Genomic DNA, 16422 nt, shown 5'->3' with positions numbered 1-16422 from the left:
TAATCGTGGGGCGGATACTGAAAGGCGCGTGCGGCGGTGTGGTATGAACTGGCGACAGACACGATCAACAAAGACCTGGACGGTTCTGCAAACGATCTTGAGGGACGTATCACGAGAGGAATGTCACGGGAATGTGAAAATACTTGTTTTGTCATTTCTGATATTCGATGTGGTGGTTTCATTCCTGAATATACTTCTTAAGACTCCTCAGCCTCTCCATGGCCTGCTCCAGCACGTCATCGTTCTTGCACACGGCGAACCGTAGCCAATCTTCCACGATGTGCGCGTTTCCTGGCGTGAAGAATTCAGTTGGAGGGATAGCCGCTACACCAACTTCTTTGATCAAGAACCAACTGAGCTGGAAGTCTCTTGGTCTCTCCGCAACGTGAGGAGGAAACTCATAGTCGCTTGGCAACTTGACCTTGGACATGTTTACCAAAACAAAGTATCCGCCTTCGGGATCCGAGTAGGGTAGCCCAAGCTCATTGAAGACAGCAGTGAACTTGTCGATCTTGGCCTTCATCTCTTTTTTCGATTCGTCCCAGAAGTTGTGGGCATCAGCTTGCTCGAACCCAATTGCGGTGGCTTCTTGAAGCGGCGAGACACTGCTGTAGCAGATTCGTGTGTGGGCTGCACTGACGTACTTGATCAGATGCTCGGGTCCGATCAGCCAGCCTACTCTCCAGCCGGTAGCGTAGAAGTTCTTTCCTCCTGAACCGACTGTCAATGTGAGCTTGGCGATCTCTGGTGACAGAGTGGCGACGCGAGTAAAAGGGACGTAGTATAGACGGTCGTAAACCTCGTCTGAGAGGATGATGATGTTGTGCTTGACGCAGAGGTCGCCAATGGCTTGCAGCTCTTCTTTGGAAAATACCTTGCCAATTGGGTTGTGCGGAGAGTTGATGACAATCATGCGGGTCTTGGGTGTAATGGCAGCTTCCAGCTCCTTCATGTCCAGACTCCACTCAGCTGCGGACGTTGTCTTGGTCGCGCCGTCTTTGGGAGGGTGAAGAGGCACGTAGACGACCTTCCCGCCTGGCATCTCGATGTTGCTAATGTACTGGTCGAAGAAGGGCTCGAAGACAATGACCTCGTCTCCCTCCTCCAAGAAGCCCATGAAAGCGCTGAGCATGCCTTCATTTGCGCCTGTGGTGATTGTGACTTCCTTGTCGGGATCTATCGTGCGACCGAAAAAGGGAGAGTAGGCATCGGCAATGGCCTTCTTTAACCGCGGGCGGCCTTTGGTGGGCGAGTACTGGTTGCAGTCTACTTGGTCGAGCGCAGCCTTGGCGGCATCGAGGACGAACTTGGGAGGGTTGTAGCCAAAGAAGCCCTGGCCCATGTTGACGATGGGCTGCACGGGCGAGGCCGCGGCAGCTTCATTGACGATGGACCTGCCATTATTAGTATCTGTAGGACAGTAAGGCTTTCTGACCTACCAGACATCCTGCTTCTGGCCCGCAACTCTCTTCGCGGGCTTGAAGGGGTCTTCCCTTCGTGTTGTCGCTGACATGGCTCGGAGAGGGGGACAGCTGGTGGGGCACCTTGGAGCTGCGGATGGTCTCTTGATTGAGGTTTGGATAGATCTGAGAGCCGGAGTCACGATGCTTCGCATGGCAATGGCATTGGAAGATGAGTAAACCCAGAAGAGTCACCAACTGTAGCGTCTAGCATTGCGTGCTCCCGTCCGTCGTCTGCCGTCATCAAGCGGGGACAAATCCGAGATAGCGCCGGCCTCGCTCGTCGCGTTACCCCAGAATAATTCGCGTCGCGTGCGCCGAGCCACTCATCTTCGACATGGTCGACTGCCCCATCTGCACTAAAGCCGTCAAAGACGCCCGAATCAACGAACACATCGACAGCGGCTGCGAAGAGTTTCTGCTCGAGCCAGAACCTCAGGGCACGCCGAACCTGGGAAAGGCGTATAGCTTCTTTACGCCAGGTGCACGCAAACCTCCGGGCGCGACACAGAAGAATGGACACCCAACCTCGTCACCACCCGCACAGCCAGCACCGCCAACAGCGACACAGCGGATAGAGATATCAAAGACACCCCCGCCAGGTACAAAACGGCCTCTCGAAGAAGCACCGGATACACAAGCCAATGGCGAGCAGCAATCACCATCTGTCCCGAAACGGGCGCGGAAGCTCAAGGCTGTCGAAGATGCCATGCCACTGGCCGAGCGCATGAGGCCCATGTCATTGGACGATGTATATGGTCAAGAGCTGGTAGGGCCAGGCGGCGTGCTTCGAGGCATGGTCGATGAAGGCAGACTACCGTCAATGGTACTCTGGGGGAGACCAGGAACAGGTAATACTTCCTTTGTGTCCTCCACTTTCCAATTGGAAGCTGACTCCGTACCTAGGCAAGACCACGATCGCCAGACTAATCGCCAACACGTCCGGCTCACGCTTCGTCGAGATCAACAGCACAAGCACAAAGTTGGAGGAAGTGCGCAAGATATTCGCAGAGGCCTTTAGAGACCTGCAGCTGACAGGTCGAAAGACCATCGTCTTCTGCGACGAGCTACATCGCTTCTCAAAGACACAACAAGACGCCTTCCTTGGGCCCGTAGAGTCGGGCACAATCACACTGATAGCCGCAACAACCGAGAACCCATCATTCAAGGTCATCTCAGCTTTGCTGTCAAGATGTCGGACCTTTACGCTTGACGACCTCAAAGAAGACCACTTGGTACGAATACTCGAGCGCGCCATGGCCGCAGACAACGTCACATCCCCTATCCTAGACAAGCCGATGCTGGAATACTTCGCCCGCTTCTCGGACGGCGACGCCAGAACAGCCCTGAATCTCCTCGAACTCGCCATGAGCCTGGCGAAGCAGCCTGACATGACCAAAGAGAAGATACAACAGAGTCTCACCAAAACCCTCGTATACGACCGCGCCGGCGACCAACACTACGATACCATATCCGCACTACACAAGTCAATACGAGGCTCCGACCCCGACGCAGCATTATACTACTTAGCACGTATGCTGGAGTCTGGCGAGGATCCACGATACATAGCCCGTCGGCTCATCGTTGTCGCATCCGAAGACGTTGGACTGGCAGACAACTCGATGCTGTCCCTTGCGACAGCCACATACTCTGCTTGCGAGAAGATCGGCATGCCAGAATGCCGCATCAACCTCGCCCACGCAGTGACCGCCCTATCCCTCTCGCCGAAATCAACGCGCGCATACCGGGGTATGAACAACGCCTACGATGCGCTGAAGGAGCCAGGCGTCGCAGCACTGCCCATTCCACATCACATCCGCAACGCACCTACCAAATTGATGAAGGACATGGGCTACGGAGAGGGATATAAATACAACCCGCACTACCTAGACGGCAAAGTGAAACAGGAGTACCTACCCGAAGCCCTCCGTGGTCGTTCGTTTTTGGAAGACACCGATCTGGGAAGCAAGGTTGATCCAGATCTCGTCGATGACGACGAGTTGATGCCCGAGATTGACTGAGCGCAGCTTTGGATAAAATTGGGGACAAGAGCTGAGAACATTGCTTTGGCGTTTTGCATAGCGAATCCGATACCCATTACGCGCTGCACTTCGTACGAATCACACGCCGATAGTGCCGATGCTACGTGATATACCAGCAAATCCCGTCTTGCCAAAGCGACAAGCTGGTCAAACCACGTTGCGTGTGACTAGGAAGCGGAAGGCGTTTGCTGACACCCGCGTCATTACCACCTTGTGATACGCACCCACCTCATGGCCCCAAACACAGTTTCCTTGATTGGTTACTGCATCCTGTGCATCACAAGCTGACGCTTCTCACATATCCGAGCACTAAACCTGAACACGACGTGCGGAAATCCCCCATCTTCTCCACCTGACCGGACCTTTGCGCAGTGCGTCAACTGGAAATGGACAATATCACCATTGGGGTTATCATCTTCTCTTTTATCAGCTCATGGTTTGGACATGCCTTGTTACATCGTGTTATCAAGACACCGGCGCAGTATCAGAGACCGAAGGTAGATATGAAAGAGGCCTAGCTTGAAATGTGGTAGAACAGGACAACGTCATTGGAGTGCGAACGTGAACGGTAAGACCGTCTATTAACATCACGAATTACTATCGTAATATACATACTAACAAGCCCCAGGACGACTATGCCAATCAGCGCACAATTCCACAGTCCCTTCAGCCAACCTTCACGTCAATCCACCTACCCCTACTTCCTCTTCCTCGCCTTCGCCTTTGCCTTTGTCTTTACGCCAGCACCGCCACCTCTCTTCTTCGCAGACGTCTTCGCATGTACCGTCGCAACACCCGTATCCTTATTGTTCTGCATCTCTTTCGTACACATACCACAATACCATTCTTTGTTCTTTGGAATCGGCTTGGAGATGCCGATACAACGACCATGATACCATCCAATTGGACAAGCGTCGTTATCGCAGCCTATCATTAGACTACCATCGTCAAGGCCGCGACAGGTGCAGTGAGAGGCTGTGTCGACCGGATCTTGAGCTGGGGCTTTGGTCTTGGATTTAGCTGGGGTTTTCGGTTTGGCTGCGGCTTTCGGCTTAGCTGGAGCCTTGGGTCTGGCTAGAGCCCTTGGTTTAGGCTGAGGCTTGGGCTTGGGCTTGGGCTTGGGCTTGGGCTTGGGCTTGGGCTTGGGCTCGATCTTAAGCTGTTCTTCTTTCATATCTTTAGCAGCCTGGGTCTCGACCTTAATCCGAGTAGACTGGCGGCGAGTGCCGGGAGCCGCTTCTGATTCGGGTGTCGCGGGAGCGGGACTGTTTGATGCGACTTCTGGTATAGCTTGGCGTACAACTGCAGTAATGGCAGGAGCAGTAATCGGCTGAGGAGATGGCGGTGCAGATGACTCCAATCCCTCGGGCGCGGGTGGAAGGTCGCCAGGCACCCTCGATTCTGCACCGCTCAGCTCAAAAAACAAGTCTTCTTCCCTTATAAACCTACCCTGGGCATCTCTCCTCCCCTCTTCGATCTTGCACCGTCGAAGAATCTCTCCCTCCTCCCCTACCATCTCAATCCGCCTTTCAGATACCTTGAGTCCACTTGAGCTGCCAATGTACGCCGCCGCCGACTTTTTCATGGCGTGTTTGGCCTCGCCTAGACTACCAAAAGTGACCACCAGGGAGCGCTCTACCCCCTCTTCCTCGTCGTAGTTGTCATTCAGATACTCCACACACAGACCGTACTGTACTGGTAAAGCGTCCAGCTCGCTTGCGCGGCTCCACTGCTTCACGCTGTCCGCGTCTTCACCAGCGGGGAAGACAATATCCATTTCGTAGCGTAGAACCACATGGTTTTTGCTATCGAGGATCTCGTAGAGTCGGTTGGTGCTGAGCTCTTTGGTGCCGCCCCATTTTACGTTTGCTTCGATTGCTTGGGTAGCGTGGTCACGCATGGCCTTTTGGGTGGTCTCGAAGACGGGGGATGCGCTGAGGAGCTGGGGTCTGGCGGTGCCCGGTTCTTCGAGGAGGTTGTGGGAGTATACGGCGTAGTGCTTTGTAGGGTGTAGGGTCTCCTCGGTGGACAGTCTTGGTCTCTTTGGAGACTCCCGAGGAGGAGAAGAGTTGCCTGATGGCTTCCGCTTCAGAGGAGTTGGTGTAGCTGGAGGCAGTGTCATGCTGGACGGGATGGTGTCGGTCTGGAAGATGGGTGGTGGAGATGTTGCTGATGACATGATCGCGCTGGTCAAGCAGCAGCGAGTTGCGGATCAATTGGTCGCAGTATAGTGGAAGATCCCAGGTTAACGGTCACTGTGTCATAGAGAGTAATCGGGCAAGATGGGAGCCTAACGGTGATATCGCGAATGTCCGTGCTTTTGTTTTTGCTAGCGGGAAATGCTCCTTTGATGCCGTCGCAGTGAAAGAGGAGAGCAAGCGGCAGGCAACCATAGCTCATCCCAACTACTCATCCGAGACGTAGAGACGTGGAAGAGTTGAAGTCTTGACCCGCGCCACGCAACAATGCACATTCAGTTTAAACTAGCAGAGAAAGACGCCAAACCAATGCACGCTTTGTAGTTCCTCATGCCCCAACTGCTACTTCCGCAGCTTTCACATGATCTACCGTAGTCCGTCCCAAGCCCTCTTTTGCGTAAAAGTCCATAGGATAGAGGTTCTTTCTGTCCTTGGCCTCAACTCTCCTCACTGTGTCGTCTTCCTCCAACCATGGCGCGTCTCTTACACCAAGCGTAACGAGCGCCTCATAAGGACTTAGTAACGGCCTGGGAAACGCGTAGCCCCAGTCAATGCTCAACCTAGGACATGCGATCTGTACCCAAGCCTCTACATCAGACATCATTGCCAGTTTTCCGGGGAAGATCTCAGACATGAGCAGATTTACACATTTGATGCCTTGGCGCGCCAGCTCGTTCTCGATGAGCGTCAGTGTATGTGGGTTTCCTTGCCGTCCTAGCGAACCGAGGATGACGCCCCATGTACGAGCTTTCCGAGCTGTGAGAATAGCTGTGCGGCGTAAGTCGTATAGTGAATCGTGTTCGTAAGTTTCGTGTGTAAGCCGCCGCGAGTAGGGGTCATAGCGGTATGCAGGTATATGTGGATTGGCGATCATAGCGCTCTCGAGGTGGAAGCGTCCATCGCCGAGATATAGTATCATGTCCGGTACTTCCTCCTCTTTGCCTCGCGCGTTGAGCTGGCCTGGCTTGATGGCCATCGACGGTGACGTGCATCCTAGAATCTCGCCCTTGGACAAAGGCGCAATCTGTGGCACAAACGGGTTGTATCCTTCCTTCCGTAGTATCGGCACGATGCCGTGTATTGTAGCGTTGAACTGAATGGTTCCAACTAGCGCGATGGTCTTTCCCACGGGGAAATTCTCGGTGATGGTGTTGATCAGATGTTGGGTATCGATACTGATGGAGACGAAGATGTACAGTGTCGCGATCTTCGTCACTGCCACCGGTATCAGACAGCTGTGCGCGTAGTGTATGAGCAGATCACATCCTAGCGCTCTTGCGGTATAATCGTCTATGCAGCACGCGCCGTATGTGACATCACCCATTATTAGCGTCGAAGTGCCGGGGCAGAATCGCGTCAGAATGTCGGATATAGTCGTCGCGAATAGCAGCAGGCCCTCGGGGAACTGCAGAGCTATCGACTTGGCGCCAGATGTCCGTATGCGATGTATACATTTGTGGATCTCGAAGCTGTAGTTTGGAGGCAGGAGGGCGATGGCGTCGTTGATCTCCTGGTCGTGGAGGATGTCATCGGGGATCGCGTTCAAGACACGCGCGGTACGTCGAGGCTGGGCAACTTGGATGACTGTTAGCTAGAGATATTTCTAATCTTCTGTGTATGGGCTCCTCACACCTTGTATCGCGCTGGAATCCTCAATGTTGGCATTGGGATCCGCTTGCTGCTCGCCCGCCTTTTCCGCCGTCTTCCTGCCCACAAAACGCCGCTTCGGTTGTTTCTGCACGGGCACAGCCTCTTCTGGCATGCCCTGCTCGGCGTCGGGCCCCAAGTTGGTCGCAGCTCTGTCGTCTTCCATTTTGCGCGTCGATGTCGTGGTTGAGCGCGTCGCGGGGTCGGGTGCAATCATGTGGCGGGGCTCAAGACTTTTTTGGTAGGGCTGAACTTCACTCAGGGTCCACAGCGCTTCCACTTCCACTCCCACCCGCTCCCGGCCATTGATGCGAGAATGCATGCTCATGCACAAGAAAGCTACACACATTACCAGCCAATCTGTATCAAACTTCTAACCACAGCGATGACAGTCGTACATTACTGCTACCCATAGACCTAAGTGCTCTATATCCTCCACTACAACGCCACGCAAATAACGACACTTCACAGCTTCGCGAAGATCTTGTGCATACGCGCTACGTTATGGCCTCCGTCGCGTCTGACGACTTCGCTGCCCCCGGGGTCAACCCAGACGTCTGGCTTGGATACATGCGCGATGATACAAGGAGGCTCGCGCATCGTCACGCACTTGAAGACTTGGATTTTCTTGATGTACATGTTGCCCAGCTGCGCTTTGTGCTGAACCAGCATATATGCGAAGCCTTGCATGTTCGGCGTGCCTGGTCACATGTTAGTCAACGCTTCCTAGCTGTTGGTAAATCGAAGAGCCTCCTGCATCACTACTGGAACGCGCCAGACTTACCCATGATTGCATTCATTTCGTCTGTCCCCCGTTCGAACGTCTGCCCTGGAAAATCTTCTAGATTTTTACCTCGAGTGCGCAGTGCTCTCAGCACCACTGACTGAGTCTCTCGGTTGACAACCAACACAGACACGAAGTAACGCATGTTTCTGACATCGCCATTGTTCTGGTTCATCAAATGTTGCCACTCCAGCCACGCCACGTCTGAGAATTGATTAAGGCGTGGCAGTCCGTCACCGGTAATTGGCGGGTCCTTTCCCTTGCCTATTTCCTTGGGGCTTGTACGGCTCATTGCTATGATGACGCCTTCGTTGATGTTGAGTGAGAAGGTAAAATCAGCACCTGTGGCCCGGTACTGCTTGCCGTCAACATAGTACGTTTGATCATCGATATCCTCATCGAATCCAGGCAAGTTATGCTGATAGGAGACGACGTGGTTCTCGCCACCTTCGAATCTGTCTGCGTTGGGGTTGAGTCCGAGACTTGCGAGTGCTTCACCGATACCCCATGTCAAATAGAAGTTGAAAAAAGAATCCGCCTCGTCGCTTGGATCAAATTGAAAATACTGCCAGAACCATCTTCCGAGTTGATTACGATTCTGGTACGGTGATGCTGCCGTGGTACGTCCTGGGTCGTACTGGGGTCCGACTTCGCTGTCGTCGTGGCTCATCGCCCACGAGAGCGTGCATCCCTTTCTCCTGCACCTATCCCAGACCTCATCAGTCGCAGGTTCATTTTGTGGATTCGGAGGAGGCCGATCTGGCAGTCCGGGCGGAGGAGTTCGAGGGGGCGGAGGCGGAGGCCCAGCGGCAGCGACATTCTTGTATGGCGCCTCGAGGATCGTAACATTAGTGAATAGACGATCATCGTTTGAGCAGCTAGATGTCAAAGTCAGCTGCGAGACTTTTTCCAAGCAAGACGCTGGTACAAGCACTATCAAAACCGCCGAGACGCAAAGCAGAATGCTTGGGTTATGCCTACTTTTGACAGATCTCGCCTGCAACAGCAGCGAAAAAGGCAGCAAGCCTGACGAATTGGCCGATCCGCATAGTTTTGAAGTTCGTTGCTGATGAGTGTAAGGTAAGAGAGAGAAACACCCGGGTGGTGCTGGAAACAGAGGCGTACTACGCAAGCGGGATTGAGCTTTTTTTTTTCGGCGTGGCTCCCGCCTTCACCTTCACTGCACATGGAGTGAAATGAAAGAAGGCGACAGAGATCCGGGCATCTCCCAGAGCTTGCAACACTGGGAAGTGGGCCCTTGTCGTGCAACGTCTCCCAGTGATCTCGGTTCGCGGATTGTTCTTTCCTCTTTCGCCAACTGAGCAGTTCGTCATACAGATCCACATGCACACGCGCCTACCTTCCCCTGGGGCGGCGAGAAAGACTCTGGATTATCGCTTTGCAATTTAAGGAACAACAGCGACATACACAAAGGCTTCTCCCAACCGAAGCGCGAAAACTCTGACATATGTCATTTTATCGATCATTAGACTGACATTCCATATCTGATTATTAACTTCTTCCACAGTCATCATCCAGCCCTCATGGCTGATAATGCGCAGGAATACATACAGGGTATCGTGTAACGCAAAGAACCCCCCATTTGAAGCAAAGAAACAAGCTTGGAACCAGATCAAATGTTCAATTTACCTCCCAACCAGAAGCCACCAACCCACAACGCTCCCCAAACCGGCTGGAAGAAAGCTCGAAGCACCGCCGGACCAGGACAAATTCCCGTCAAGCCCCAGCCAACACCGAAAGCTGCAGCTCCGACGACAAATCTTCTATCCACGTCTTGCAACGTCTTTGTAGGCAGCGAGAACTTGTCGGCGAAAGATGGCGGGCTGACGAAGCCTTTCATCTGGTTCTCGATCAAGTTGGGTAGGACGCCGAAGAGTATGACGAGAGCAAGTGACGGGTCCCAGTGTTGCAAGTCGGGGAAAGAGAAGAAAGCGGCCACCTTTTCGGGATGTGACATTTGCGAGATGTGAAGACCGAGGGCGAAAAGAAGACCTGAGAAGGACTGCGTCGTAAGGCGTGCAGCAGTATGTGTATCTGCGGGCTGATGTTTGGCGTCCTTGGTTGCGGGCGCGACTGTGACCTGGGCTACGAGTTTGGGTATGGTTCGCGCGGCGAAGATGCTGAATACGGCGAGTATGAGAAGCGATGCGGTTGTCTCGGTTGACGGATACACAGGCGTGTAGCATGGTGCACTGCTGGGACACATTGGACTCGATAGGCTTGGATTGACGAGGTGATGTGTTATGATCGCCGAAGGAAAAAAGGTAGCAACTGCGATTGCTGAGCGTCCACTCAGTCTGGGGAGTCCACACAGCATGTGTCCGGATGTACATCCATTCGACATCTGTCCGTTCGCGTTAGCGGTGGAGGATTCTTGTACCAAAAGTCTCTTACCTTCGTCCCCCATCCTATCAGAGCACCAATTGCTAGCGTAAACAGAGCACTCTGTGGACTGGTCTGTACAGCAGGATACTCCGTGATCAACTGCGGTGCTAATGCCTTCAACGGAACATAGCTGGCAGCCATGCCCGTGAAGAACGCGAGCAGTTCCTTCGTAGGCGCAGAGAACAGTCGACGCAGATAGCCGCTGAGTCCCAGGATATCGCCATTCTGATAGAGGAGGTTGCTAGTCGCTTGGTGTAGCAGAAAGGCGCCGATGGAAGTCTCGACGGGTGTAAACATCCTCTTGATACCGGTATTCTCGTCTCGTCGGGTCCCGTCCCTTAAAGCATCCCACTCTAGCGAAGGACTCGTCCCGTAAGGTGCATCAGCAGAACGAAAGCAGCAAAACCAAAGAAAACCCCTGCCAACGAAGGACAAACAAGCCGTTTGTAGACCACCACCTCATTATGAAGGACTAGGTCACTAGACCAGATCTTCCCTCGCTAACGGGCCCATGTGCCAATCGCCGTGTAGACATTTTCCCTAGTCGCCGACCTCACGCTGCAAACGTGGACTTAGCCGAGAATGCAATCATCCCGACGATGGATATATCGTGGAGGCGGACTGGTGGCGCCCCGGCAGCAGATACGCATACACCCGGGGCCCTAAATTGACTAGCGTGGGTACTAAGCGTGGCTCGCGCGTGGTAGGCGCGTGGGTCGTCGGCGACGAGAATGCGCCCCAGGGATAGCACATGGGAACTTTACCCGGTTCATGGCTTGCGCGACTGCATGGCGAGGCTTGCGTACCCGCGAACATGATGATGTAGAGTCGACGAGGCGTTTCACGATGTGGGATATCGTATGATTTCTGCGCTGAGGGCAGCGAGTGCGAGTGTCATCGTGCTCGGGGTCTTGGAGGGTAGTCGGCGACCGAAACCTCGCACCGTCGGAATTACCACGGCGTTCCTTCATGATGGAATGAATTACTAACGTGGCCCGCTAGGTCAAGCTGTGTGGGTGTCTAGATGGTTTCTAGAAGGACTCCGTGCGACGGACGGATGCGAGTGCCGGGTGGCGGCCACTGGCGCGAACTTCATCGATGGTCCATCACAGCGGCGACTGACTTCGATTTTTTGTCACTTCTTCTCACGAACGATCGCATACATTTGTTGAACAGCTTCACAATGCTGCATATTTCTTGCATACGCGGCCCGCTTATCTCAGATTATTCTCCGTGTCAGATCTGCATGCCGCAGCTACCTCGCCGACCAGAATGCCTGCAATGGGAGCGATACAATGCTTCTCGAAGATGAGCAAACATGCCAAGTACTCAACGGACACCGACACACCGCAGCGCTGCGCCGAAGTGTTCATCTGCTCCGATTGATTGCGTGGTCGGTCTGCAAGCCAGTCGTCGAACGCGCAGCTCAAGATCCTCCTCATTTTTACTCTTCAAACTACTCCTCCAACCACGGCTTCGCCAAGTAAACCCTCGATCCATGCCATCCTACTAGACCCCCCAGTTCGACCGTCTGCAGCCACTCATGTAGCCTCTCCTGGACACATCAATCGCCTGAAGGGTGCATATCCATCTTGATGAAGCAGGAGATCAAACTACATATATCCTGAGTCCTGGCCACCTACTCAAAGCCTCCAACCCCATCTCACGCAGCCACGCAGCCAGCAATACACCTTTTTGAACTCCCATCCTTCCCCTCCTCCGCTTCATCTCAAACTCCTTGGTAACCGTAATCCCAACTTTAGCTTTCTCGCCGTATACCTCAGGCCATACATGTATAAACGCGACATGCTCCTCAACACCGACCCACCACTTATTATTCTCCCTCACGCTGAACACATCGCCAAAAGCAGTCCGCGCGTGTTCGGGGAGGCCGAAGTGCAGCTTCAAGGACGGGGAGTTTTTATATGCCTTCAGAAAAGGGAGAATGTCGATGTTGGGTGTTGACCACGAGGACTCTCGGATCGTGATGCGTACGCTGCCTAAAGGAAGGATGGGAGGCTGGTCAGGATCACGGGAGGCGGTGCTGGTTACAAGGGCGTCGAGCGAGATGGACATTGAGTGGTTTTGGCGATAAGTGGCTTCGTATTCTTCTCGTATTTGATGGCAGGTCTGTGTGATGCCCATGTCGTAGCGTTGTATAGTGTTCCATTCTGGAGGTTCGTATAGAACGTCATCTTTGTTCTCGTAATATAGCACGATCTGGTGTGCGGGCGTGTGCAGGTAGTTTGGGGTCGAGGAGAATGATGTGGTCTCTGAGTTGACGGGAGCGTCGTGGTTTATACGTTCATTGGCGAGGTATGAATATATTTTGTTCCGAAGTTCTATGCTTGTAAGTGATGCACTTGATGATGACGGCTAGTGTGTACTTACCACCGGACAGAGAAAGAAAACCGAGCCTTGGGCTTTCTACCGAGAGATTTTGGAGACCGGCGTTGAGTTCCTGAATTGAAGCGAGGGTATCGGTCTTTTGTGGACGAGACATGTTATATGGTAAGCAGTTTGCTTGCCTCGATGGGTAGAAGTTTTCAGGGTGGTTTGTGATTGATAAGGTATCCGAGTTGAGCTGAAGGTTAGCAAGAATTGAATAGCTCTCCACAAGCACCAGTCGAGATAGTGGTAGTGGGCATTGTTTTCACTACGCCTACTTTAGTTACACTAAACACAAGGCCTGCGCGTGGCGTCCATTTCACCTTCCAGCGTTGAAGAGCTACACGAACCTCTCGATGAAAAGCCCTGTTCCCGTGGAACCATATCTTGGTCTCATACAGATCTATCCCCCCTTGGATGTAAACACATACGACATGCCCTCATTCACGGTCGAGCTCCGCTGACGTCGCAGAAGTTTCCGGAACTATATGGCCAAAGTGATAGAGGAGCGAACTGTACTTGCCACTATTCCTGTTGAGACCAATACGTTTACTCCATGTCATTGCTGCGTTGAGATACTCAGTCTTCTTATAGAAGTCGGGACCCATCCAGCTTTCCGCCCACTCTTTCTTGACCACGATTGTGGTCTTTAGACCTTCATTCGTACAACTGCTGATGGTGATCTGAGAAAGGCAGTTTTTTGCGTAGACATTCCAGCGGGGGTTGCGATGGGTGTTGAGCAGCGAGTTGAACAAGCTGTTCTGGCGGAAGTCATTGGTGTCCTCGTTGAGAAAGCGTGCAATCAAGCGTGGCGCCCGAGCGATGATTTTGACCAATGGGAGTATATTGACGGAATGACGTGTTGCTAAAACCCTCGGCCTCAGCAAGATGATACTACCGACCGCATCGTCGTAGGTGCCATGTTGTGGATCGACAAACGTGGAGATATACTGATCGACCTGGTAATATGGAATTGCGATGGTGGTCGTTGTGAGGTAGATGGGCAAAAACTCATCGCGGACCTGTCTACAGGTTCGTGTGAGACCAAGGAGCGTACGATCTTGAGCGATATAGTCGATGTTGTTCTTAGTGAGGCTAGGGTTGTGCGAGAGCTTCACCAGAATGCTCTGCTCAGCTGCATACTCGTATATGTAGTTCCGGAGTTCTTTAGATATAATTAGCAACTGTGAAATCTGGTTCCGAAATCTTAACTCACCCCCAGATAAGTCCAGAAAGCCGATAGCTCGACCTTGACAAGGCGATGTGGGCGTGGGCGCAACAGCTGCGCCAGAGTCACTCTCGGGTTTTTGCATGGTATAAGTGGCTTGTCGTGTGATGATTCTCAAGGTAATGGGCTCCTTCAAGTGACTACGAAGTAGTCCGAAGAGATCAGAGAACCGAAGTGAGTGAGAATAGCAAGAGTGGTCTTGGCAAACCACCTGACGCGGAAAGTGGGTCCACAACAGGTGAGGAAAGTGCGTTTGCGTTCGCGCGAGTGAGAGATTGATGTGGAATTTAAGATTTGTAATTCAGAAGATTCCCACGGCAGCAACATTGGGGCCTCTAGCGCATAGTATTGCACTCATGGTTGGGATGGAACCAAGTAAAGCTTACCAGAATCAAGGAAAGCGACCCAATCAACCCGTAGACATTCGATTAATGTGAAAGATCTACGAAACCGGCTCGATTCGATCTTGTACCGTAAATCGTTTGAGACGTTTAGTATCTGCGTTAATACAGCCGTATCGTCGTCCAGCTCGTCCTCGACGTACCATTCATCCAAGATGCTCAATATACCTCACCAAAGCCCTTTCTCTCGGCGTCTTGCATCTTGTCAATCTCCGTCTCGCCAATCTTCTTCTCTTCCTCCCCGGCTTCCCTATCCTCCTCACTGTTCTCGACAATCATGTTGCCTTTCAACGCTTCCGTGAGGATTGGTTCTCCTTCCTTCTCCTTCGCGAACGCAGCATCATCGCTGGTGGCATCGCCGTCGCCCAGTCTATCGGTCCTGACGCCATTACCCATGCCGGATTCCTCTTTCCAGCTCTGCTCTGTCTGTTTGCGCTGCAATTTGCGTTCTTTGGACTGTCTGCGCTGCGTAGAGCTTGCTCGGAGGAACTTGCGGTGTTGTATTTGTTGCATGCCCGGGAAGTAGTCGGAGTCATCAGAGAAACCCTCGCCTGGTGTCTTGTGGGGTTGTAGGTGGCGGAGGACAGCTGCGGTTCTCGGTTGTGCATGGCTACCTGAGCGTGACATGGACGATGTTGCTTCCCCTTCATCACTGCTTGTGGCGTCGTTGGACGCATCGTTTGGAGATGCTGGCGTTGGAGGCATTTCCGGCATGGTGGCACCCTTAGTACTCTGCTTCCGCGAAAGCTTTGCCGGCGACGGCTCGTTGATAATGGGGGCGTGTTCGGTCTGCTGCGCTGCAACTGGGTGGTCCTCCTGTTCGCTTTCTACAGGCTCCATGTGTGAGACTGCCGGCGGGGGCAGCTGTTGCGATTGTCCCATGTACTCCATAGTGTTCTTGCGCATCGGTCGACGGGGGTAGTTGATCTTGTCATGGTCACATCCGTTGACGCATCCTCCCCATCGGCGCGTGGGTATGGTGGGGGATGCGGTGATGCCTCCTTGGCCCAGGCCAGTCAAAGGTGTGGCCCTGCTCGGCGTAGATGAGGTGGCGCTTTTTGTCTCTTCCTTCTCCTTCGCAGCACGGCGCTTGAGTTCCGACCATGTTCGTAGCTCGTTCTGGAGAATGTATCGGCCGTTGTTCTCGCTTCGCTTCATAATTATGAATTCGCAGTGGTTGACGTTACGGAGATCCTCGAAGTACTCGACCGACCAGTGGTACCTGGAGCATGTTAGTTCTGGACTGCTGACCCAATCGTTATGCGCCTCACCATTTCATAAGGAAGACGCGCGACATCAGCCCGTGTGTGACCAAAACGCATACACTGGGAAAGTTGTCGTCTTGGAAAGATCTCCACAGGCTCTCGTTGAAGCCACTGACTCGGTCGTACGCGTCAGCCGCACTCTCGCCATCAGGTATCCGGTAGAAGAAGTGCCCATAGTCGGCCCTCTCCTGCCACATGCGCTCCATCTCGGCTGAACATGGCTGGAAGTTTCCGAAGTCCTGTTCGCGTATCCGGGGCTCTTCGAAGACGGTTATCTTGTTGCGGGGAAAGGGCGATGGTGTTGGGTCGTCGGAGGTCAGAGTACGGAGTATGCCTTCGGTCGTCTCGCGCGTGCGACGGTAGGGTGAAGTGAAGAACTGGAGGGTGTCGTCCGGCTTGAGCAGAGACCGTAGCTGTCGTCCTGCCTCTTCTGCCTACAATCATCTGAGTTAGTCATGTCTCGTCTCAAGTCGGATGGGACTGGGGGCGCACCTGAGTCCAGCCATGCTGGGTCAGTTTCACTCTATGGTCGGGAATGAACTGGTGGATGTCGCGATTCTTGTTTCCCTCTGACTGGGCATGGCGGATCAATATGATCATCTG

The 16422-nt window shown here is 53.2% G+C and overlaps 8 protein-coding genes across 8 annotated transcripts; 1 reads left to right on the top strand and 7 right to left on the bottom strand.

The window, feature by feature from the left end:
- Positions 1 to 178: 178 nt before the first annotated feature.
- J4E87_001786 (uncharacterized protein) lies at positions 179 to 1513 on the bottom strand (the record flags this gene model as incomplete). Its single annotated transcript, XM_049373427.1, has 2 exons — positions 179 to 1394; positions 1440 to 1513. 2 exons carry the CDS (start codon positions 1511 to 1513, stop codon positions 179 to 181), a joined length of 1290 nt encoding a protein of 429 aa, XP_049236797.1.
- A 284-nt stretch (positions 1514 to 1797) lies between these two features.
- J4E87_001785 (uncharacterized protein) lies at positions 1798 to 3481 on the top strand (the record flags this gene model as incomplete). The annotated part of the gene is made up of 2 exons (XM_049373426.1): positions 1798 to 2311; positions 2367 to 3481. 2 exons carry the CDS (start codon positions 1798 to 1800, stop codon positions 3479 to 3481), a joined length of 1629 nt encoding a protein of 542 aa, XP_049236796.1.
- A 718-nt stretch (positions 3482 to 4199) lies between these two features.
- Positions 4200 to 5681, bottom strand: J4E87_001784 (uncharacterized protein; the record flags this gene model as incomplete). Its single annotated transcript, XM_049373425.1, has 1 exon — positions 4200 to 5681. One exon carries the CDS (start codon positions 5679 to 5681, stop codon positions 4200 to 4202), a length of 1482 nt encoding a protein of 493 aa, XP_049236795.1.
- Positions 5682 to 6028: 347 nt separating this feature from the next.
- On the bottom strand, positions 6029 to 7513 carry DPH1 (Diphthamide biosynthesis protein 1; the record flags this gene model as incomplete). The annotated part of the gene is made up of 2 exons (XM_049373424.1): positions 6029 to 7275; positions 7333 to 7513. The coding sequence occupies 2 exons, from the start codon at positions 7511 to 7513 to the stop codon at positions 6029 to 6031; spliced, it is 1428 nt and encodes a 475-aa protein (XP_049236794.1).
- Positions 7514 to 7812: 299 nt separating this feature from the next.
- On the bottom strand, positions 7813 to 9180 carry J4E87_001782 (uncharacterized protein; the record flags this gene model as incomplete). The annotated part of the gene is made up of 3 exons (XM_049373423.1): positions 7813 to 8048; positions 8132 to 9009; positions 9113 to 9180. 3 exons carry the CDS (start codon positions 9178 to 9180, stop codon positions 7813 to 7815), a joined length of 1182 nt encoding a protein of 393 aa, XP_049236793.1.
- A 584-nt stretch (positions 9181 to 9764) lies between these two features.
- Positions 9765 to 11000, bottom strand: J4E87_001781 (uncharacterized protein; the record flags this gene model as incomplete). Its single annotated transcript, XM_049373422.1, has 3 exons — positions 9765 to 10307; positions 10547 to 10901; positions 10996 to 11000. 3 exons carry the CDS (start codon positions 10998 to 11000, stop codon positions 9765 to 9767), a joined length of 903 nt encoding a protein of 300 aa, XP_049236792.1.
- Positions 11001 to 13365: 2365 nt separating this feature from the next.
- J4E87_001780 (uncharacterized protein) lies at positions 13366 to 14238 on the bottom strand (the record flags this gene model as incomplete). Its single annotated transcript, XM_049373421.1, has 2 exons — positions 13366 to 14090; positions 14142 to 14238. The coding sequence occupies 2 exons, from the start codon at positions 14236 to 14238 to the stop codon at positions 13366 to 13368; spliced, it is 822 nt and encodes a 273-aa protein (XP_049236791.1).
- A 475-nt stretch (positions 14239 to 14713) lies between these two features.
- Positions 14714 to 16419, bottom strand: J4E87_001779 (uncharacterized protein; the record flags this gene model as incomplete). The annotated part of the gene is made up of 3 exons (XM_049373420.1): positions 14714 to 15776; positions 15826 to 16253; positions 16312 to 16419. 3 exons carry the CDS (start codon positions 16417 to 16419, stop codon positions 14714 to 14716), a joined length of 1599 nt encoding a protein of 532 aa, XP_049236790.1.
- Between the last annotated feature and the right edge of the window lie 3 nt (positions 16420 to 16422).

The sequence above is a fragment of the Alternaria ethzedia genome (genome assembly GCF_023757985.1).
Source record: "Alternaria ethzedia strain BMP 0044 chromosome Unknown scaffold_3, whole genome shotgun sequence".
Lineage (NCBI taxonomy): Eukaryota > Fungi > Ascomycota > Dothideomycetes > Pleosporales > Pleosporaceae > Alternaria > Alternaria ethzedia.
This window is presented reverse-complemented; position numbering and strand designations above follow the sequence as displayed.